This window comes from Lytechinus variegatus, chromosome 2, assembly GCF_018143015.1.
Source record: "Lytechinus variegatus isolate NC3 chromosome 2, Lvar_3.0, whole genome shotgun sequence".
Lineage (NCBI taxonomy): Eukaryota > Metazoa > Echinodermata > Echinoidea > Temnopleuroida > Toxopneustidae > Lytechinus > Lytechinus variegatus.
In genome coordinates this window covers 35,392,409-35,417,304 of record NC_054741.1, presented here as the reverse complement: position 1 = coordinate 35,417,304, position 24,896 = coordinate 35,392,409, and the positions used below count along the sequence as shown (strand labels likewise).

The following is a 24,896-nucleotide window of genomic DNA, read 5'->3' as shown; positions in this document are numbered from 1 at the left end:
GAACAGCTTTATGAAACACCTACCAGGCCTGATACCAATTTTCAGCTGTGCTTTCATAAGCCTATAGTCTATGCGAAGGCTGCAGATATATCTTTGCTGTCATGCTAAACATTGCAACTGATGTGACAAGACTACAAACAATGGTTACAGCAAAGACAGTCTGTAGCTGCAGCTTCCACCTAAGTGATAGGATGTGCTTTGATAACTAGAAAATAAATTTATTAGAGAAGAAAGAAATAAAACAATTTCCAGAATAGCTTCCCTACATCTCGAACTAATATTCCATTTTACACAAAATTACATAATTAGCTTTTAGTTTGAAAGCACAGTAACTTTCTTACACCCAATAAATTGCTTAAGAGTTTAGACCTGGGGCCTGTCACACAAAACTAAGCAATCAATCATAGAACATTTTTCTATGATCAATTGCATTGATTACAATGTACAATCAATGGTGAAAATCAAGCGTATGATTAATCGCTAACCTTTGTGTAACGGGACCCAGGTATATATTCACTTGATCTAATTCTCAGAAAGTCTATAAAACATAGGTGGTATTCTGATAGCCATGGTTAAACCAAGGGCCAGTCTTAAAACGAGATGTGATTGATCTGATCAATAGCAATTATGGCAAGCCAGCAAAGTCAACATATAAAATGCATGTTTTTTTCAAAAAAAAATTCTAGATATGAATGTATATCCATAAATTCATTAATTTCTTGAAAATTTGGTGTGTTCTCCTTTGTTTACAAAGGACATTTTGCAAATTTCCTGTACAAAAAATTATGACACTGATGAATTTCCATAGAGTTATGATTGATCAGATCAACCGCAACTCTTTGTAAGACAGGGCCCTGGTTTAACTTATACCACACCTTTATGGAATGCCAGTTGTCAACCCATTCACCAATTAAAACTTATTTTAATCCTGCTGCAAAAAGTTGTTAAAAAGTTAATTGAGTCATGAAATGGGTAGAAATGGACAATTACAATTTTTTTAGGAATTTTAATGTTTTCATGCATTATGAAAAGACTGAGTAGTGAGAATGCTTCCATGAAGAGAGAAAATGAGCAACTGAAAGCAAAGATGACGACACTTGAACACCAGGTGAATGAATTGGATCAATATCATAGAAGGATCAACTTAGAAGTGGCAGGTGTTCCTGAGAAGGAAGGTGAGAATGTGAGAGAGGCTGTCCTTCACGTCATGAAGAAAATTTCACCAGAGGTATCCAACGACGACATTGATGTGACACATCGACTTGGTCAGAGGAGAGAAGATGGTCCAGCCAGACCAATCATCGTTCGATTCACAACCAGGAGGATGAGGGATACTCTATACTCAGGCCGTAAAAAACTGAGGGAAACATCAACCCGTCAACTGGGATTCTCAAGAGATGAAGGAAAGGTGTTCCTCAACGAAAATCTAGCCCCAGCTAAGAAGTCTCTCCTAAAGAAAGCGAATGACGAGAGGAAGAAGGTGGGATACAAGTTCTTATGGACAACGAATGGCACCATTCTGGTGAGGAAGAGCCCGAATGTTCCACCGGTTGCTATTCATCGAGAAGAGGATCTGAACAAAATTAAGTAAAACTCTCTTACGCATATGTATATATTGTTGATGTTTTATGTAAATAATGATTGACTTTGATATGATTACGAATATTTCAAATGATTCCAATGATTTTATTTATGATATTGGTGTAAATAATGATGAACTTAAAATTGAGTTAGATCCAAATGATGAGGCTTCGAGTGCCATATCCTCAAACTACTACACTCAGGCTTCAGCCAAAAACATTTTCAAAGGTTTACCTTCTTCCTGCTTGTCTATTTTGCATCTTAATATCAGAAGCCTTAACAAGAATTTTGAGCAATTTCGCTTATTTTTAGATAACTCAGGTGTTTCCCAAAATACAGTAATAGGTTTAACTGAGACATGGCTGTCAGATAAATGTATTAATATGAATGCACTCCCAGGTTATGATATACTTACAAATAATCGTGTTGATAAAATTGGTGGTGGTGTTGCAATTTTTGTGCCGAGTCAATTTGAGTATGTTATTATTGAAGACATGAATTTAATGAATGAAACTGCAGAAACTTTATTCATTGAAATTAGTGATTGTGATAACAGAAAAACTGTATTGGGAGTTGTTTATAAGCCCCCTCGCAGCAATAGTGCTGATTTTCTAGAAACTTTGAATAATTTACTACATTATCATTTTGTTCAAAACAAAAGATGTATCATAATGGGAGATTTTAATTATGACCTGTTAGCGAGTGATACTAATATTTTTGCAAATGACTTTTTAGAGACATTCCTTTCTGCCTCATTTTTGCCACTTATTTCTAGACCCACTAGAATTACTAATACTTCCGCAACTCTGATTGACAATTTTTTCTCCAATATTCGTTCAGAATTTAAAGCTGGTATAATTATCTCAGACATGTCTGATCATTTCCCAATTTTCATGTATTGTTCTAATCAATATCAGCCAAACAACTTTCCCGATAATGTACCTAAGAGGCGTGTATACACTGATCTAAATATATCTCGTTTGAAACAGAGTTTAGAAGAAGAAACTTGGGATGATGTATTTAGTACAGAATGTGTTGACGAGTCCTACGAAACATTTATTGATATCTTCATGAGTCATGTTAATGAAAATATTCCTTTTACAAAGCCCAAGTCCAAAAATTATAAAAGATCACCTAGATTACCTTGGATAACGAATTCAATTCTTCGTTCAATAAATAAAAAAAATAGATTATACTATAAATATATATCAAGACTAACTGAAAATACTCGGAGCCAATATACCAATTATAAGAACATACTAACAGGGGTCATCCGTACTGCCAAAAAGGCATATTACAATGTTCAATTTAATCAATGCAAGAATGATCTTAAAAAAACATGGAAATTGATCAATTCTACCATCAATAATGGACCAAAGTTTTCAAAGATAACTAAGCTTATGCATAATGATTCTATTATTGAAGATAAAGTTCAGATGGCAAATATTTTCAATAATTATTTTTCACAAATTGGATTTGAGCTCTCTAGAAGTATACTAACAAATTCCCATTCATTTCATCAATATCTGGGAGATAGAAATCAAAGTTCTATGTTTTTTTCTCCTACGAACGCACAGGAGATAATTAAAATTATATCTAGCCTAAAATTAAATAAAAGTGCAGGATTCGATAACATTGATAGCATCCTTCTACAGAAAACTATGAATTATATAATTGACCCTCTTATTTATATATTCAATTTGTCATTATCATCGGGAAATATTCCAAAATCAATGAAAATTTCTAAGATAATACCAGTCTTCAAAAAGGGTGACAGTTCTTTAGCAAGTAACTACAGGCCCATTTCATTGCTTACAAACTTATCTAAAATTCTTGAAAAATTGGTTCACATACGAACCATATGTTTTTTTAAAAAACACAACATCCTATCCGATACTCAATTTGGTTTCCGAGAAAAGAGTAGCACTTCCCATGCAATACTTTCTTTAGTTCAAACAGTTGCCAAAGCTTATGACAAGTCTTCGAATACGATTGGTATGTTCTTAGATTTTTCTAAAGCATTCGATACAGTTGATCATAATATTCTCCTTTATAAACTTTCTCATTATGGAATTAGAGGGGAACCACTAAAGTGGTTCAAGAATTATCTAACCGGACGTTCACAGTTCGTTTCACTTGATGGTAATATTTCTGAACGTAAACCTGTTCTTTGTGGAGTTCCACAGGGCAGCATTCTTGGCCCACTTTTGTTCATTACTTATATAAATGATATTGATATGTCATCAAGATTGCTTCAATTTATACTTTTCGCTGATGACTCTAATATATTTCTGTCACACCCCGACCCAGATCAATTGACGCAAATATTCAATGACGAACTAAAAAATGTTTCTAAATGGATAACAGCTAACAAACTCTCTCTTAACCTAGCAAAAACTAGCTACATGCTATTTAGCAACAAGATTACAACTGTACCAAAAGATGTAATTTTAAATGATACTGTTATTCAAAGAGTGCGATCTACTAAATTTTTGGGACTGTTCATTGACGATAAACTTTCTTGGAAAACACATATTGATAATATTTGTAAAATCATTGCTCGCAATATTGGTGTCATTAGAAAATTAAGTCACTTCCTACCCCATTATATTTTGTTATCATTATATTCAACGTTAATTTTACCTTATCTGAATTACGGAGTTGTTGCATGGGGTAACGCAGCGAATTCTCAAATTAATAGACTTTTTATATTACAAAAAAGAGCGATTCGTATTATTAGTCATGCAGAATTCAGGGCACATACAAATATTCTGTTTTTGAAAAATAAAGTCTTGAAGGTTAAAGATTTATATTCTTTTCAACTCGGACAGTTAATGTACAAGTTTATTAATAAACAATTACCGTTACCTTTTAATAATATGTTTGTAAAAAATAATACAATTCATAAGCACTTTACTCGCCAGGCGAGTTCCTTTCATTTACCTCTGAATAGAACATCGTTTGCACAGAAGACATTTGTTTTTGCTGGTCCAAAATTATGGAATTCTTTTTCAAAGGATATTATACAATGTAATTCAATACAAAATTTCAAAGGAAAACTGAAAAAATATCTTCTGGATTCATATTAGATTATCGGTTTTTTTTTTCCACGAAGTTATGTAACTCAGAACTTAATATGTAAATGTGTTTGTTAATTTCTCTTTGTATATATGTTTAATCGTTTTATGATTTCTGTATACAGTGTATACTGATTCATTAATTTTTATTTTTATTTATTTTTATTTTTGTTTATTTTTTATTCATCGTATTATGTATTGTTTATTTCTTTATTTTATCATATTTTTATTCATAAAATGTACTTATGAAAGGGGGCCTTCACCCTACAAGCTCTGCTTTTTAGTTGGTCTCCTTCTCTTTCGATTTCATAGCATTATTGTATTATAGAAATGATTTATGTATTATATTTTGTAAATATGTCTATTGAACTATCATTGTAAATGTAAAAAGATTGAAAGAGAAAATAAATGAATTGAATTGAAAAAAAAAAAAAATTGAATTATTGGCATGAATAGAGGATAAAAGGAAAAAAATTATTGGCATCAATATAGAAAAATAGTATGAAGCCCAGCATTCCATAGAAGTTTGGTTTAAAACTATAATGAAGACTGGGGTTAAACCTAGGTTTAATTATCAGAATACCACCCCATGGGTTTAATCCATTTAGTCTAGTACCAATTTGCTCTACACTACACTTGGTATAACACATACTTAGACTAATTCTTATAGATTAGCCTAAGCCCACTTGGTCCAATATCCACTATGTAAACATTTTTACTTTATCAAATTAAAATTTGGTTCATTGAACAGTTCATAGACTGCAAGTGGTTGGACCAATAGGATATAATTAAACGAAATGGAGATAGCCCAACATTCCTTGGGAATTATACAAAATGATGAATGGGCTAAATGACAATAAGACCAGGGGGCCGTTTCATAAAGCTGTTCGTAAGTTAAGAACGACTGGTGATCCTTTCTCGCGCGCTAAATCATCGCCAATGGTGTGTATCATTTACCGCAAGACAGGATCACCAGTCGCTCTTAACTTACGAACAGCTTTATGAAACACCCGCCAGGGGGTGTTTCACAAAGATTTAAGTATGACTTAGAGTCACACTTAAATGCCTAGTTGCGTGCAGAATAAAAGGCATAACCGGATTGGTCAGATCATGCAAAGAGGATGCGCACTACTGCGTATTGATAAATGAGAGTTACATTTCAGATATGCGTCGGCATTTGGGTGCGATTTAAGTCATACTTAAATCTTTGTGAAACACCCTCCAGATGGTATTGGTTGCATACAAATCTGATGGATGTTTCATAAAGCTGTTCGTAAGTTAAGAACGAATTTAAGAACGATTGGTGATCATTTCTTGTGGTAAATGGTATACACCAAAATGTTCATTGGCGATGGTTTAGCACTTAAGAAAGGTTCACCATTCGCTCTTAAAGTCGCTCTTAACCTATGAACAGCTTTATGAAACACCCACCAGGATTACACCACAGGGGCATGAGACCCAATGGAAATTTGACAAAGTAGGTGTAGGCCAATCAGCAATTTACTGATTTTAGACCACACCCTGATAAAGCAGGCATTTATCTTACATCATGAACAGTTTTCAATTTGTGCGTTCAGCTCAAGATTTTGCCATTCTTTTGAGATGTCACCAAGATGGGTATCAAAGTCAACTAGATCGCTGTACGCTCTCGATCGCAGAAGATCGGATGTGATCCTTAGAGTGGTTTCACTGTTATCCAACTTCAGGTTACTGTATTTTAGAATGGAAAGGAATGAAAACAAATAGATATCAATTTGGGTGGTGTTTCATAAAGCAGTTTCCAAGCTAAGCACAATTTTACACACAACTGGATTCACTTGTTCTTGTAATGCCAAATCAGATCCTTAATCACATTGCTTCCCATCAGTTCAAGTTGAAATCAGATTACTTAAGATTAAAATTATAATTGTTGAAACATTAAAAGCTATCTTTAGTGCAAGTTTTATCTGTTTAAAAGACTAGGATTATAGAAAATTCTCTCCCACTATGTTAAAACAGGGAAAGTTGGTATCTCTCATTTGGAACAAGAACATGTCACTAGTCATGCATTAATTTATGTGGAACAGCTTTATACATTACCTTAACAATGGTGTTGGATACATAGCAACGTCCAGATAAACCACAATAAATTAGCTTAGAATCTAAGCCAGCCTAAGTTTGCTGGGGTGGTAAGACCTTATATCACAATAAAAATCCCACTGTTCCATATCCAGGAGATGAATATCCTGTTAGATACATTGGGTGGTTTCAAGTTTGGTTTTGACCTTCTAGTGTTGGTGTAAAGCAGTTTTTATATGAGCACAGAAGCTGGTGCTAGGATGAATCTCACTAGGTGTTAAGCTATCCTTATCACATTTTTACACTCACATTATGTGTTGGAGCGAGGGAAAGCAATCTCAACTGTGAAGCTAAAACACTAACAACCAACATCAACACATAGCTTGAAATCACCCACGGTGATGGGTTGTAACAGCAGCTTTATTCTTGCACTCTCCAGAAGATTTAACCCATTGCCTTCTGGAAACGAATGGTCCCTATACAGAGCTTATGGGATCTACAAATTTTAGTAGTCAACAGGTTAACCATTGCCTACTGGAACCAAATGGTCCCTGAAAAAAAAAGCTGTTAGGAACTATGAAGTTCAGTAGTCCACAGGTCAACCCATTGCCTACTAGAACAGCATAATCCTTGTGAAAGGGTTGTGAAACTACAGAATTAAGTTGTCGACAGGTTAACCAATTGCCTACTGGAACCAAATGGTCACTGTAATAAGCTGTTTAGAACTACAGAATTCAGTAGTCACCTGTATAAACCCATTGCCTACTGGAATCGAATGGACCCTAAACAAAGCTTAAACTAAAGGATCTACAGAGTTCATTAGTCAACAGGTTAACCAATTGCCTACTGGAACCGAATGGTCCCTGAAAATAAAGCTGTTAGGAACTATGAAGTTCAGTAGTCAACAGGTTAACCCATTGCCTACTAGAACCGCATAGTCCTTGTAAAAGGGTTTTGAAACTACAAAACTCAGTAGTCAAAAGGTTAACCCATTGCCTAATAGAATGGCACGGTCCCTGTAAAAGGGTTTTGGAACTACAAAATTAAGAAGTCAATAGGTTAACCCAATGCTTACTAGAACCGCATAGCCCTTGTAAAAGGGTTTTGGAACTACAAAATTCACTAGTCAACAGGTTAACCCATTGCCTACTGAAACCGATTAGTCCCTGTATAAAGCTGTTTGGAACTATAGAATTCAGGAGTCAATAGCTTAAGAAAAGGATTTGTCATCTCAGCAGCTTACCTTGTTTGTGTTCCGCGATATCCCCATTTACCATCCTGTAAGGTATAGAGTCTCAGGGCACACTTCTCACATCCTCCCGTTAGTTTTGTGTTGTCAATCTGTCGTGAGAGAAACACAGTTTAAATGGGGTGAAAGAAACAAATATCAAACAATTTGTAACAAACAAGGTGATTAAATTTGGTAGTATTGCTAAAATAATACCTAAAACTAAGTATTTGAGGAGAAAAAGCTAAAATATAACTAATTTCTAATCATGTCAGTATGTTTAGTACAATGAAGAAATAGTTTAAGGAAATAATAAATGCTTTAGTGTATAGGGGGGGGGATTGGATGTCAAGATTGAGAAGATTTCTTACCATTAAAAGACATGAATCTGAAGAGTTATCATTTATTCTATCTGCTATTCTCACTGCTATTGAATCTGGCCTGAAAAAAAGGGAAAATAACAAAACAGAAAAATTATAAATAACTGACAGACAAAAACATAAGTTCAAATTAATTTCAATTATTCATAGAATAGAAAATGCTAGGGGTGGAAGATAATTTGTTAAACTACACACACATAAACATTATTATTTTCATGTGAATATTTAATTTTGTCTCGGGTGACTGAGCCTGAGGGTGGGGTGGTGAGGCTTTTCCTTTTTGAAATGATTAACCCTGTTATAAGCTCTTGAAGGCAATTCCTCCTTTCTTCTGAGCTATCATCGATGACGTAATATGAGAAATTATGAATTATTAATTATAAATTATTATTAATTATTATTATTATTAATTATCATTATTATTATTATAAATTATTATTAATTTTATATTATTTTTATACAATAAAATGTTACAATTTCAATAGCTGGTAACACTTAAGTTCTGACTGATAAGAATTTTTCCTGCAACAAAAGAGAACAGATTTGGTATGTCAACCAAGCCATGGTATGTTCATGGCTTGTTTCTTAAGATATATTCTCCAATACCCCTTTCATAAACCCAATTATGTGGATAATATCTGCATAAATTGGTTGTAAAATCGGAGCAGCACCAGATTTTTTCGCATTATTTCGATGCTGCAATTATCCGCATAATAGCGGCATCGGGACCAGATTTTGACTTTATGAACGCATTTCCAAAGTAATGCGGATAATTGCCATGGTGCTGTCACAAGGTCACCCTTTTCCAACACAACCCCATCGGAGGGGGTGTGTGCAGTTGCCATGACAATTATCCGCCTTTTTCAGGTCGGGCGCTTGTAAAAAATAGTGCGGATTATATTCAGAGTTTGTGAATGCAATTTTTATTGAATTATCTGCATTACTCTTAGGCCGATAATTGGAGGATGGGTTTATGAAACGGGTATTAGTCAGAGCATTTATCTTGGCCTAAGACCTAGAGAATCAACAATCAAATTGGTTTAATGTTGTTCCTTTGTTACATACTACAAGTTAACAATACACCAGTCGGTGGACTGTACTTTATCAGAAGAAGTTTGGCAAAGGTGGTTTTGAAAACCATTGCTTGACCCATGGTTTATGCAGATTGCCTGTATAAATTACCGGTAAGCTTAATTTAGAGCGTATCTAAAAAAATTACCAACACTGGTGCACACTTTTGACACAATGCGCCGTATTGACGTACGTTGCCATGATTAAAGTCATTTTATTAATGAGTCCGCTGTTTTGAACAGTAGACTGATGAAAAAAACTAGCGTGGCTAACCACTGCAACAGGCGTCAATTTGGCGCACTGTGACAAAAGCGTGCATTACCATTGGAATTTCTAATTTACGAGGTAAATTAGCATAATTTATACAGGAAATCTGCATAAACCATGTGTTCAACTGATGGTTTTAAAAACCACCTTTGTGAATTCAGGCCCAAGTGTCTACTTTATACAGGAGCCGAGATCTGCGATTCACTTTCTTTCTTTATACAAACTTGGACCTGCAATTCTTTCCCTGCTGAATCACACACACAAAGAAGTCTCTTAACCACGTGCTTTTCCAACTTCTCTTTGATAAATTTGCATAAATTTTCTCAAAATGCAACTTACTCTATATCTTTCAAGAGTTCATTAGCTTGATAGTATGCTGCAATCTTGAGTCCATGGGCATGACAGTAAGCATCAACCTGCAAAACAAAGTGAAATAAAACAGATTACAATTTAAAGGCTCTTCGTATTTTTTTTTACAATCTTTTTTTTTCTTTATTCAAACAAGAGTGTCGCTAAGGTGAGCACATAATATGCCCGCCTGTAATGCAGAAAATGGAGCTATTGGTCAAGCAAAGAAAGTGGAAGGTGGCGATTTCACCTTTGACCTTCTGACCTCAAAACCAATAGAATTGCTGGGATCTATGCTAGTATCATGCACACCAAATTATACGAGCCTAGATTAAGTTCAACTAAAAAGTTATCACGTTTACAAGGACTGCAGAAGGGTGATGATGAAAACATGTCAGTGTGACCTTGACCTTTGACCGTTTGACTTAAAAATCAATAGTCTTCCTGGGATCCATACTAGTATCATACACACCAAATTATATGAGCCTAGGTTAAGTTAAACTGAAGTTATCACGTTTACAAGGACTGTAGAAGGATCAGATGAAAATATGTCATTGTGACCGTGACCTTTGACCTCATATTCTAAGGATGGACGGACAACGTGAATGATACCATAATACGTCCCGTCTAGAACGGGCGTATAATGTCAATTTTTTTCCATGTTTTATACCTTAAAGGTCAAGTCCACCCCAGAAAAATGTTGATTTGAATGAATAGAGAAAACCCAACTAGCATAACGCTGAAAATTTCATAAAAATCGGATGTAAAATTAAAAAAGTTATGACATTTCAAAGTTTTGCTTATTTTTCACAAAAATGCAAACACGGTGGCAAGTGTTCCCGTCTTTTTATATTTTTCTCGTTTTGTAATGAATACTTCACAGTGGCAATTTGTGTAGAACGGATAGCGGAGCATTCAACGCTAGCGGGTGTGTACATTTTGCTTATTACATGACGTCATCCAGCCACTGCCAAGCCCAAGAGCCAATTTATGAATTAAAATATAGTAAGCATGCGCAGTGCAAGCCTTCCATTTCCCCACACAGTATTCCACCAAAACAAGTGTGCAATTCTCTATCACCTCATGCCAAAATCGACCTACATGTACCAATGTATTAGAATTATTTCAATTTCTTATATTTTATATGAAATTATGAAAGGTATTCCCGGAGGATCTATTTTCTCAGCAATATCGCACAGGTAAGCGAATTTCGATTTACTTCTTGCTTTTCTGTCAAAATCTTACGAATTAGCGTTGATATGGCATCGTGTTCGTTGGAGTTTGTACTTGTAGACTAGAGTCTATCGCAACGTGCACAAAGTCAATTGACTTCCAGGTTTCGGAGCGTCGCGTGAATATGCATGAAATTGCAGAGTTTCAATAATTTTCGATCGATACTTGAGCGATCCGATCACGAACCAAGACCATTTCCCACGTACACAACATGACCGGATATCGTTATCGCTATCGATACTTCCGCACGCAGTCCGAAGGAATTATTTTGGTGACCATGTACCGGTAGTCATGATGTGATCTGCACGATTGACAAATCAGCGGTCTTCGAATCGCTGTGCGGAGACGATCTATCCGTTGTACACAGTCTATGGACGATTTGCCACTGTGTACTTGTTTAAAATGAAATCAATATTGTAGAAATGTTGGAAACGAAGCTGTCTCCCATACATGATTTAGGGCTAGATCTAGAAATTTAAAGAAAGTCTCAGGGGCGAAACGAAGGTTCCAGTTTTTTTCGCTGTACACACACATGAATGGGATGCGATCCCTGGCTCCGTGGAGAGTAAGCATACATAGCGTAGTACACTTGTTCACTGCTACCATCTGGCCTGTGGAGAATCTACAGGTAGGACTATGGTATGCCAATGCTGTATAGAGCACACACTCTAAAAAAATCATTAAAATATCACTTTTGTGACCCAAATTACTAATTTTCATACAGTTTTAATCTATTTATCATTTAGTAATGTGGGAATAATTTTTGTATTCACCAGAGCGCTCAAAAACTTGAATTTTGGGCATATTTTTGTGTACGCCCTCTATTGGTGGAAAGTAATATGGCAAGAAAATTTTCATTTTTTGATCTCTATTTTTAATTAAGAAAAAATGATATAAAGAATCAAATTTAAATAAGAGCCAAGCAGTATGAATTAACAGGTCTAATGGAAACTGTCAGTGTAAAAAAATCAAGCATTTGCCCCAAAGAAAAAGAGAAAATAAGCCAAACATTGCCACCCTTATTTTGTCACACATGGAGATCAACTGAGAACAAGGTTATATTATAACCTTGTTCATTGAATGAGTGGCGTAGTAAGTGATTTTTACTCTCTAGGCAGGAGCCTCCTGCTGCCGGGAGTCCTGGCTAACTCACGTTAAGACAAGTTTGAAGAAAGTAAACTAAAAATAAAGACAGCATTGCCATTGATGATTGAGTCAAGAACTAAATTAGTCAGACGTGCAGACTCAGAGAAATAAAAAAAAATTGAAAATGTTTAAAAACTCCTCGAAACAGACGGCTGTCTATTTCCTCTTCTAAATGGCAACTATTACAATTTGCATCTTCACCATTTAGAATCTACATAAGTTTCTTTTCACAGGCAATAAATTACACAGCTCGGACAAAAATGTTGATGAAACGCTCCAGTTATCCCCCGAGAAAACAAATGGGTGGGACTGAACAATATCTTACCTGTACCAGAGCCACCTCCAGCATCGGAGCAAGCGCAAGTGAATGGTGAAAAAATGGTATACAATCTACAAATTCCAAACATTTCCCGTCCTTCAATTTTTCCTTATCAGCAAGTAGAACTCCATTTACGGCACAATGAGGGTATTTCGCTGCATGAAGGACTGTTTTGGCATATGCTCGGAGTTTCACTTTGTAGTCTGCCATAATTTCTTGATGGTACGGTCGTCGGTCGTCGTATACATTATTATATCCCTTACTTAAGATTGTTGCATAGAGAGTGTACACAAGCAGAAAAAATATAGATTTACTAAGAAAAACGTTTGCCATGAGATAGTTCGTTTTCCTTGCTGACGTCACGCATAGTCCATTTTTTCCCTAGGGAAAAATTGAACTATACGTTTTTTTGACCCCCCCCCCCCACCTCGCGATTCGCGAGCTGTGCGGCGCGATGCGAGCAGAGCGCTGCTCAGCCGAACGGTAGTCTCCACTGCATGCCACGGGAAACTTTCGGCGAGCTGCACGAACCAGGTGCGCTCGCCGAACAGACGATCCATACGGCAAGACTTTTTATTTTCTCAACTTCTCAACGATTGTTCTATATCGACTTATTAAAAATCGTTTCGCTGTAAAAGTCGGGTATCAACGAAGAATATCGATCGTAGTAAAACGATATTTTCGGAACGAGATTGATCGATAGCGAACAGCTGATTTTTGTTTGTAAACAAACAAAATGGCAGCCTCCTGTCGCGAGAATAACGGAAGATTCCAGCAAGTCAACGACGACGAAATTGTGGATTTTATGAACTCAAGTGACAGTGCTAACACACAGAAACAGATTAAGTATGCTGTATCCATTTTCCGTGAATTTTGTGCCGAAATTGATGGGGTGAATTGTGATGAGATTAATGCGAAGTCGCTCGACTCTGCGCTCGCAAGATTCTATGTCGGCGCCCGAACAAAAGCTGGTGAATTGTACAGCAAGAAGTCCATGCAATCTATAAGATTCGGGTTGCAGAGACACTTCCAGAAGACCTTAAGAGTTGATATCATCAACGATTCTGCTTTCTCCATGAGCAGCAAGAGCTTCAAGGCCCTGATCAAGAAACTCAAATCAAGTGGGAAAGCCAACGTCAAACACCACCCACCCATCAGCAAAGATGATATGTTGCTGATCCAAGAAAGTTTGGACACAAACACACCTGATGGCCTGCAAAGGAAGGTTTTTGTCGATGTTATGATTTACTTTGCTAACAGGGGTATGGAGAATCTGAGGAGCATGCAACCCAGTGATTTCATTTTGCATGAAAGAGAAGACGGTGATTTCTACACAATGAGAGATATGAACACAAAGAACCACCAAGATGATGATGAGGAGGCACAGGGAGGACAGATGCACTCTCTCCCAGGTAATATCAATCACTGCCCTGTTGCAAATATGAAGAAGTACTTGTCAAAACTGAACCCAAATAATGAATTCATGTGGCAAAGGCCCAAGAATAAAGGCAAAGGCCAAAACTCCAAGAAGTTTGACGAAGAAAGCTACTGGTATGATAACCAGGTGTTGGGAAAGAACAGCCTAGCTTCTATGGCCAAGACAATTACTATGGATGCCAGATGTAGTAAAACTTACACTAACCATTCACTGAGGGCAACTAGTATCTCAATTTTAGATCATGCCGGTTATGCCTCAAGAGACATTATGTCGGTTTCGGGCCACCGCTCAGAGACGAGCATCAAGAACTATTCACGTACTAGTGAGATGCAGAAGAGAAATATGTCGCGCACATTATCATCGATTCATAGTTCAGTGTCTTCATCCACCGAGAGAAAGGAGAATGATCCTGGTCCATCTCATGCTGCTGATGATGAAGAAGACCCCAGTTTCAATCTGCTGACAGATAGTCAAGTTGAACAAATCATGAATGACATGCCTGAATCTGTTGATGTTCTTGATGATATTGTTAACATTATTGGTAATGCACCCCAGCATCAGCGTCAACGTCACCCTCCAAGACCTGCTTCTAATAATATGAGACTGCCACAGACAGCAACGCTGAATATGAACCAGCAGACGGTTCAGCCACAGTATATCTTTCATGGCTGTACCGTTAATATCTATCATAACTAAAGACAGTGGAAGAGCCTTGTACATATGTTGTTTTACGCGTTCTTGTTTGATTGTTCCTGATGTTAACTATTGAATTTTTTTAATAAACTTATTGAGAAAAATTTGTTTGGATGCACAAGGACCAGTGAAGCATGATATGAACTAAGAAATAACAACTTTTGGATGCACAGAGTTCTAGTGAATGTTTGGATGAACTTTTTGTAAAAATTGATATTATTATGCCTATGGATCCATCAGAAACAGTGAAGCCGGGACAGTAAGGTAAGCATTTAATTTTTTTCTAAAAAATAAAGACGTGATGAGGAATGGTATGAGTGGAAGGGATATAAAACAAATATACAATGACCCATTCTCGGAACAGGCTAAAACTATTCGCACTCAGGAACATCACATAGTACTATTCTCCCTCGGGCCGATGGCCCTCGGGAGAATAGTACTATGTGATGTTCCTTCGATGCGAATAGTTTTAGCCAGATCCTCGAGTGTCATTGTATATTTGTATAATATGGCACGCTGATAGCTAGGGAATAAATACATTTCACTTGAATAAATGGGTGTGGCATTAAATTGCCGGACAACATTTCAGTGCTTTAAAATTGACGATTATAGGAAATACATTCAAGAAAAATTCGCACTTAAAAGTATAAATATTTAAAAATATTTTTGATGTATTGTTTTCTATAATTGCATTTTTTGTGCGTGATAAATTACATCACGATTCCAGACGCGCGCCGGAGGGGTAAAGATTCTTGATTGATAATGATGTCAGAAAGAATTGGAGTAATTTTTTCTTCACATATCATATTATGCATAGATTTAAGGATTTGTTTGCTTTTTTCATATCGAATCTGAGCAGATATGTTGGTAATAAATTTGTGTTTGCTAACTATATTTTAATTTTTTTCATGTTACTGTTAACTGCATGTTCCATCATGATGACCCTTTCCAATATTTATGCTCGTTCGTATCGTGATGCTCATCAAGTTCTATCAATGTGCTGTCAATCGTTGATGGCTTTCCCATGGTAAACCTCACGCACTGAGTAAAGTGAGTATCGATGATCACCGATAATATTCACCACAGGCGCAGATGAGATTGAAATTCGGCAAATCAGGCCAATATTTCTGGAAAAAAAATTGTTTATGCAAGATTATGATATTTTAAGCATTTTCTGTCATTTTAGAGATATAAATGGTAAAAGTTTAATTTTTCACCTTGTTTTTGCAATCTTGTTCCATGTATTGCTCTGTAAATTGAACTGCGGAAATCTTACAGTACGAAATTGAATACGCAGTAACATGCGCGTCCAGAATCATCATGATAGTGTCCGGTAATACAATACTTGACTATATATGTTTCTCTTCCACTAAACCATTTCACTCAAAGAAATTTATATTTCACTTCTAAGGATATAATCCACTTTTCACAAATTTTATTTCATTTGATCACGTAAATATATTTCACCTTTTTGCCCTTTTGCAATTCACTTTTGCACAACATTATATTTCACAACTTCTCACAAAACTCTATTAAAAAAAGTTTATTTCACATTTTTAAATATATTAAAGCTCTTTAAAAAATACATTTTACTTTTCAAAAAAAATATTTCACTTAGACAAATATATTTCACTTGAAAAATCATACACCCAACAGAACTTGATGTTGAGTGAAATACATTTTTTCTGGAAAAGTGAAATATTAAAAAAAATGTATAGGCCTTTATCTTTAGAGTGAAATATATATATATATATATATATACATATATATATTTATATATATATATATATTAAAAGTAAAATTACTTTTTTGAAGAGTGAAATATATATATTTTTTAAAGAGAAATATTTCTTTAAAATTGATGTCACGAAACCAAGCTGAAGTATGTTCTCGCCTTGACGCAAAGAAATACCCGTGACTAGAAGCTTGCGAGAAGAAGTTGATTTTATTACAGGTTCAAGACTTCAAGATGAATCTTCAACACACATGTGTATATATTTCAACACAAGCGCAATAAAATACCATGCAGCTCTGAGACATACGTCTCCCTCTCTTTCGTATAGTTACACAGGGGCCGCGGAACCGGGGGGGCTGGGGGGGCTTCAGCCCCCCCCCCACTTTTTTCCAAAACCGTGTACAAAAGCGCAAAAATGACCATACGGCATGGTCAGCCCCCCCACTTTGAAAACCGTTCCGCGGCCCCTGTTACACTATCTTCTGTCTAAACTTCACTTTCCTTCCACTATTTATAACGTACCGTTACATAAATATAACCCACTGCATGTTATACATAGAGAATTTTCTACCCTATTTGTTTCTCCTTGTCTGAAATTATATAAACTACTCTAGCCAATCAAGGCTCAGGACTACCTTATATAAGTTATATTATTCCTTATCTTGGGGTGGATATAAATTAAGGGATACATAGAGAATCTACTTGGAACCAATCATCTCACAGGACCACCATACCATAAGCGTTGGGAGGTGCCTTTAAAGAAATACATAACGAAACATCTTTGGACCAATCACATCATAGGATCTCCTTACATAAATTAAGTTGTTCCTTGTCTCTAGATGGATACAAAGAGTACAAAGAATAACCACTTCTGGCCAATAACACTATAGGGCTATGGAATGAACTAACGTTTTGTAACATTATGAAAAATACGAGACATTTGGCTTCCTCCATAGAGATGTATATTGACACTAGAGTAATGCGGCTGTGATTCCATGTATTGCGCAGCCGCCATCTTAAAGAGGGCAAGAGCGCGGATTTATAACACACGGCTCTATGGGAGAATATCACATATTTCACTTTTTTACATTATATTTTCAATTTAATGCTGTATGCAACGTTAAAATCACAAGGCAAAACATTTTTATGTTAAAATATATGATAACCATGCATATTTTATAAAGGAGATGGACTGAACATCCAGAAAACGGGGGAAAACGACGAGGTCGACTGAGTAGTAGTTATTCAATATATTAGCTATCATATAGCATATACCGTGACAAGGGTGTCAGATAAGGTCAACTTAACACTTTAGAGTGTTCATATGTTCTCTTGATTTGGTGCTCATTTGACACTCAGTGTTCAAGCAATATACTGTATTGAAACAACACTTATAGAGTGTAAAATAAACACCAAATACTCAGAAGTGTTGAAACAACACCGTGACAGGTGTTGGATAGAAATATTTTAACAAAAATTATTGTTGAAGTTACACTTCACTGGAGTAACTCAACACTGTCTGTTGTTGGGGTATAAAAAAATACCCTAGTGTTAAGTTACACCGTCAGGCTGCAGGTGTTGAAGAACTTGAACACCACTAATGGTGTGAATCCGAACCGTGAAACAACACCAAAGCTGGTGTAAGTGGTGTTGGTATTTTTTTTTACACCAATGGGTGATTTAAACTGGCGTTTAAATGTTCGTTTCTGCAGGTGTTCGAGGGTGTCAAATGAACACCAAATGGTGTCACTAACATTCTCCGACTCGTGTTCAAATTGAACACCAAGACTGGTGTTGATATATTTTAACATCCTAAATGTTGGTAATCTTAACACCAGTGGCAGTGTAACTCCAACACCAGATGGTGAGGTCCTTTATTGATTGGGCTGCTAGATTTAACACCCGTGGTGTTAAATATAGCTATAACGTCGCATAGTCTCCAATATTATATTTAATGGGATTATCAGTGATTCACCATATGATTTCTACTTTGATTTCCTCAAAATTAACTGAAAGGAGGGGAAACTTCAGACCAAGCCCTGATCTACATCATATAATGCACGTACAGCAACCTATTTTTCCCCCGTTTTCTGGATGTTCAGTCCATCTCCTTTATAAAATATGCATGGTTATCATATATTTTAACATAAAAATGTTTTGCCTTGTGATTTTAACGTTGCATACAGCATTAAATTGAAAATATAATGTAAAAAAAGTGAAATATGTGATATTCTCCTATAGAGCCGTGTGTTATAAATCCGCGCTCTTGCCCTCTTTAAGATGGCGGCCGCCCCGACCATGGAATCACAGCAATTTGATGAAGTCCGCCCTCTAGTGTCAATAATATACATCTCTATGGCTTCCTCCTGCTCGTACGCACGGGCGTCCGTCGATATAACACATGGTATTTTTATGAAAATATGCACCCTTTTTCTTAAAAGTTGATGGAGAGGGGGAAAAATTAATCGTATCAAGTCGGGGTATTCAGTAATGAGTACAGGGGAAACTATATTTCACTGATTTTCATGATTCATTCCATTTGATTAACTCATCTATTCGTGTTTTGGGGCTAATCTTTCCCTTACGCATTGCTTTTTGGCAGAAGTTCTATGGAAAATGCACCTTTTTTCACACAAATTTTGAGACACTCTGTATTCATTCCCCCATTGCTCGAGAATGAATGGGCAGTTAACGACGGGGTTAAAGATTTATTGAAGAATGGAATGTATATTTCATGAAAATGAAAGTCATTCCCCATTGGATGGTATCTTCAATACGTGTTTTTTAGATGAAGTTAGTTGTCGAATAGGCTCTCCTGGCATTTGAGGTCTCTATCGGTGACGTCACTCAGGATCGTCATGCCTGAACCATCGGCCGGGCAGGGGTCGCAATGGTAGTATGATTTATGCATAATGCACTCGATATATACAATAATCTTGTCCTCCCGTTCAAATGAATGTGAAACTCATATAATTTTCATCAGAGCATTTAACAGGACTACTGTAGTACACATTTCTTTGTTATAAGTGAATTAAAGTCCCTCCAGTGAGTTTGATCACCCCTATCGTGAAAATGTATCGCCCCTACGTCAGGCGCGTAGCCAGGGGGGGCGGTGGGGGCGGTCGCCCCCCCCCAAAAACGTCCCCAAAAAGAAAAAAAAAGAAGGAAAAAAAAAAGAGAGGAGAAAAGGAAAAGGGAAGGGAGGAAAGGGAAGAAAGGAAGGTAGCTTTGTGGTTTTTTTTATTCTTTATTTTTTTCTCAAAAGAGAAACTCCTTCACTCTTCTTGCTCTAAATTTGTATATGAATTTTGCTTCCGCGCTGCGCGCGGTTAGATGACAATATTGAAGTTCTCCATTGTTTCCGGCCCCTGCACCCACCCCCTAGGGAGTGCGCTTCTGAGTGCGCTTCGCGCGCTTCTGAGTGCGCTTCGCGCGCTCTGTAAGTGTTGGCACGCTTCGCGTGCATTTACCGCCCCCTCCAAAATGAAATCCTGGCTACGCAGTTGCCCTACGTTGTAACACAGTCAGCTGTTTGCACTCAGGGTCACTCCGTGACCTGTGTGTGCGTTCAAGAGTTGTACACGATTTTCTGTCTCATTTTTTTTTTAGGCAGAAATCTTTCATAATGGAGAAACTCTTCCTGACCAATCACAGTTTAGTGGTTTCTTACATAAACTGTGTTTTTTCCAGATAGGGGTAATGATTGTTTATCCCTCCCTTGACGTTTGCGTCAAGGACATAGACTCCTGCAGTAGGAGAAAAGACCCTGGACTATTTTGAGCCATGGCCTTAAGACTTGAAGCCATGAACGCCTGGCATGTGAAATGGGTAACTGTATCAACTATCAGGACTTTCACATACCTACTTTAATCTTAGGTACACACCTATCATTTAGAAAGAATATAATTTAACTGTGAGGACTACTTCTTCACAAAAGAAATATATTTTGTCTTGAAAAGTGAAATTATTTTTTCTGAAGAGTGAAATATATTTTGGAAAAGTAAAATATATTTTATTTTAGTGAATCAAATCTTTCTTGAAAAGTGAAGTATATATTTTTTATGTGAAATTATTCTTTTAAGAGTAAAGTATACTATTTTGAAAAGTGACATATTTTTTTTAAACTGAAATATAGATTTTTTTCATGCAAAATATATTTTTTTGAAAAGTGAAAAATATTAAGAGTTCAAAAGATTTTTGTGAGAAGTGATATAATTCTGCGAAAAAGTGAAGTTCATTTTGGCAAAAAAAGTGAAACATATCTTAGTGACAAAGTGGTATGAATTTTGTGAAAAGTGGAATATGTTTTTAAAAGTGGAATATAAATTTCTTTGAGTGAAAAGGAATTGGAAAAGAAACATATTTATTTAAGTGAAATATATATCTTATATTTATTCCATATCGGCGTGCCATATGTGACTTCCACTACTACTAGTAATTCAAAGCGAATAATCGTACGAAATTTGGTGTTTGAAAAACCCTTTTGTTATCAATCATGTATCTTATGTACTATTTGAATGATTCTGGGGATCGTGTGTACACACTTCAGGTAAGTTTGTATTGTCGATTGACCATTTTCCTCATCTTCTTTTAGAGTTAGAAGATTATAGATTCGAAAAGAGAGAAAAATACAGACCAAAGTACGTACCGGTACTCAAATATCAGTTGATGGGACCAAAGACTGCGCGCATACCAGGCCATGTGCCTGCATGATGCGGTCATGTGAGCCATCACCCAGGGTCAGGGACCTCCGGCCGGCCCGCCCGTGAAGCGGAGTCGACCGTGCACGAGGGAGACACGGGACTGGGGTAGATTGGGGTCTCAGTACGGTACTAGGCCTATATCATGTATATGGAAACAGAAATTATGCACTTACCCATAATGGATGAAGGTCTATCGTGACACGCAAATCTTGACCATCGTCAGCGAGGCACAGACTGGAAAGTGGAACCTCAAACGAAAAATTCTGTCGCGATAGTTCATAGACATAGACATAGTAGTAGCCTAGCCGGCCCCTAGCTATACCTCTCCTTTCAAAATTCAAAACAAAATGGCTGATCGAGACCGAGGCTATTATATAGCGCTAGGGCGTAGACTTGGCCAAATTTATGCATGAGCCCTACAGCCTCGATACAATACCGGTCTCGATTGGCCATTTTGTTATGAATTTTGAAAGAAGGAGAGGTATCGTGACAGAACTTTACATTTAAATTTGAGCCTTGAGGTTCCAGTCTGTGCCTCAATGTTGGGATTTTTGTGTCACTACAGACCTTCATCCATATTATCATGGTAAGTGCATAATTTATGTCCACATTTTATTAAGATCACCATTACAACCCCAATCTACCCCAGTCCCATGTCTCCCTCGCCTCGTTATGCACAGTCAACTCCTGGGCTTCGGCCCGCTTCCGGAGCCAAGTTAGACATGGGTATTTTCCAAAATGGGGTCGCAATAGCGCTCCAAATAAATTGGGGAAATATAAATTATGCACTTACCTCGATTATATGTGTATCTACTGAAGATCTGGAAGATTCTTAGAGAAAAAATGCAAATAACATAACTCATTGCTCTGAAAGAGAAATTGCTCCAAAGGTGAACGATTTACAATAAAAAGTCTGAAAAGCTTGTGTCACCCTTAAACAGTTAGATTGCCCTACTTATCTATAGACAATAGAAATTCCAACCTATTGTGTATGTTCTGTAATTAAATGGAATACCAGGGTTGAAGACAATAAATTTGGATGTTTCTCAAGTCTGCTCTCAAATATGCAGAGGGTCTGCTTAAGAAACTTTAAACAAAAGAAATACATTTGTATTATTTGGTGGAAATTGATCAATAGCTTATTTTAGGACGTTTTCTGAAGATCTTCCAATTAATTGAAGTACCTTGTGATTAATGGAAATAACTTTCTATAGAAAGCACTGAATGAACTTATCTAATGCATCTGCTTAATTAAAAGGGGAGTAGTTTTGTATTATTTAAAGCTTTGAACAATGACCTGAGGAATCTGCTTACAAACATCAAATAGAAATAACTTTGAATTCAAAAGCATTTCACCCCTTGTGTGCTGTATGTTATATGCACATGTTAAGCTTGGATAGAAGAAATTTAACTTCAAAAGCATTCCTCAATATATTTAAACTTTAGGGAAAAAGTTACAATGTTCAGAGACATGGTTTACTTTAAATTAATAAAATTACTGAATATTTAATGAAATTACCATTATTCCCTACCCCCTCCTTCTTTTTATTTTTGAGGATTCAGGGGTAATATTCCCAGAAAAATATGCTGTGAATATCAGAACAATGGTTTTCACTGACATGTTTTAGTGCACCATAAAAAGGTTGAATGGTCATTTTAGAGGCAAAAGATGAAAATAAAACACTTGAGGAGGATATTTTTCCTTTGAAGTCTTTGTATGAAGTTAAAATCAAATCATGATTAGGGTTAATCTACATCTACAAAAATTAAAAACACAATGTATTTTCGATCTTTTAAACACACTCAAAATATCCAATATCTACCCCCTTCCAAAAATTTATGAAGGAAGCAGAACACTCCCAAAATGCACTCAAAATAAATCAAAATGAAAATGAATGAATTGAAATCCAATGGGATACCAATTCGCGCAAAGTAAGGTTCGCAAGCGCCAACTTTGGAATTCAATAGGGTGAATTCCACAGGGGAAAACAGAAACGGGTGGAAGAAATTATACTCGCCTAGCTTGGTGAAGCTGAGTAAACACTTGCTGACTGGCCAGCCAAAATAATATGGAAAATAACCAACGAAGCTCAAAGTAGTGTAGATATGGGTGTGAAGTTAAGTTGATGGCAATGTCAAGTTGTGAAGTATGATATAAGCTCTGGTAGTAGCACTCGCAGGACAAAAAAACCTTGGTTGTTAGAAAGGCAAAGAGGATGAAATGTATGGTGAAACAAGTTAATGTTGTAACCCGCACCCGTTGCGGTACGGGTTAACCTGCCGGTATGCCTCCGATCGCGGGTTGCGGGCCGGGCCGAGTTCATTCTCAAACCCGCAGACCGTCATGCAAAAAAAAGGGAGAATAAACGACGCATACTAAAAACATTCACAGTGAAAATTGAGTTAAGATCATGTGCTTCTTACGTGGCAGATTCTTTTAGAGACGTAGATATTTCCTTTTAAAAATGCCGGCGTATTTTTGTCTTGTGAATAGTGAACAGGACTGAGTCTGAGACAGTTCAACATGATAAATACATCGAGTTGCTCTCTTTCAAAGGCCAGCGCCAGTGCGTGCATGCAGCGCAGTCAAAAGCAACCGCATGGGCCAATGAAACTCGAAGTTGAGTTTCCCGTCCCATTTTTTCCAGCTCATAATGAGGAACCGATTTCATTATTCATTATTTTTCAGAAGATGAAAGTTTGACCTTTTGTAACCTTTTAACGCACTTTATTCTGTGGAACTTGAAGCCAGGGAAAAATTAATCATTTTTTTGGGGGGGTCTCCATTTTCATTTTTTTTGCAATATTTCAGGGGCTCTTTTCAAATGCTACGTTTTTGTATTTTGAGGAATACCTGTTCACTTATTAAATTAATTATTACTTGTTGTTTAATATTGTATGATTTTTAAAGTTTTTTTCAGGCCTAGAATCTTGGATGTGGGTGTGTTTGTGTGGGTGAGACTGTGAGTTGAACTTGATATAAATGAATTTAATATCTAAATTTTACTCCATCTAATTCCAGTACTTGGCCATGTAATAAAGGCCCACATACCCTTACTTTTCCTGAAGTTCTTTGAAAACGCAGATCTCCACGAAAATTGTATTTCTCTATGGGGGAGTCTAAATTTGGTGAGAATGAACTCATTAATAACTTAAATATACATGACAATGAAGAAATCATCAAACTTCATTGGCAGTTTTGAAAAATATACCCGAAATATAAACTCTGTCTGAAGCAGAAAATCACCATCATTGAGGCCTTTACAGAGCGAATTGTCCCCCAGAGCTCTGGCAGAGAGACAGAGCTCAGACTAGCTAGCACAAGCGCCAATGCGTACGTGGGTGAGTCTCCCGTCGGCCTTGTAACAGATTGAGCTTTGATGATTTTTTTATCTGATATTTAAGTCATCCCCTGGAAAAATAAAACAACTGATTTTTAAGTTATAATTAGCAAATAAGATAAGTTATTTTGGATGAGTACTAGGCCGTATGATAACTCACCAACGCGAGTTTACTAGACTTTGGGATTTATTGAGGTAGCTCAACCATACCTCGAGCGATGTTCGTGCAGGCTCCACCACTTCTACGGTTGTTGAGTGGAGCCTGCACGAAAGCTCGA

At 36.6% G+C, this 24,896-nt stretch overlaps 2 protein-coding genes across 2 annotated transcripts; one reads left to right on the top strand and one right to left on the bottom strand.

Annotated features, from left to right (window-relative positions):
* Positions 1-1,024: 1,024 nt before the first annotated feature.
* On the top strand, positions 1,025-1,591 carry LOC121406789. Its single transcript, XM_041597660.1, has one exon. It carries the CDS (start codon positions 1,025-1,027, stop codon positions 1,589-1,591), a length of 567 nt encoding a protein of 188 aa, XP_041453594.1.
* Positions 1,592-6,019: 4,428 nt separating this feature from the next.
* On the bottom strand, positions 6,020-12,951 carry LOC121407960 (ER membrane protein complex subunit 8-like). The gene is made up of 5 exons (XM_041599232.1): positions 12,715-12,951; positions 10,002-10,078; positions 8,316-8,385; positions 7,960-8,057; positions 6,020-6,368 (listed from the first exon to the last, which is right to left on the bottom strand). The coding sequence occupies exons 1-5, from the start codon at positions 12,916-12,918 to the stop codon at positions 6,206-6,208; spliced, it is 612 nt and encodes a 203-aa protein (XP_041455166.1). The 5' UTR covers positions 12,919-12,951; the 3' UTR covers positions 6,020-6,205.
* Positions 12,952-24,896: the final 11,945 nt, after the last annotated feature.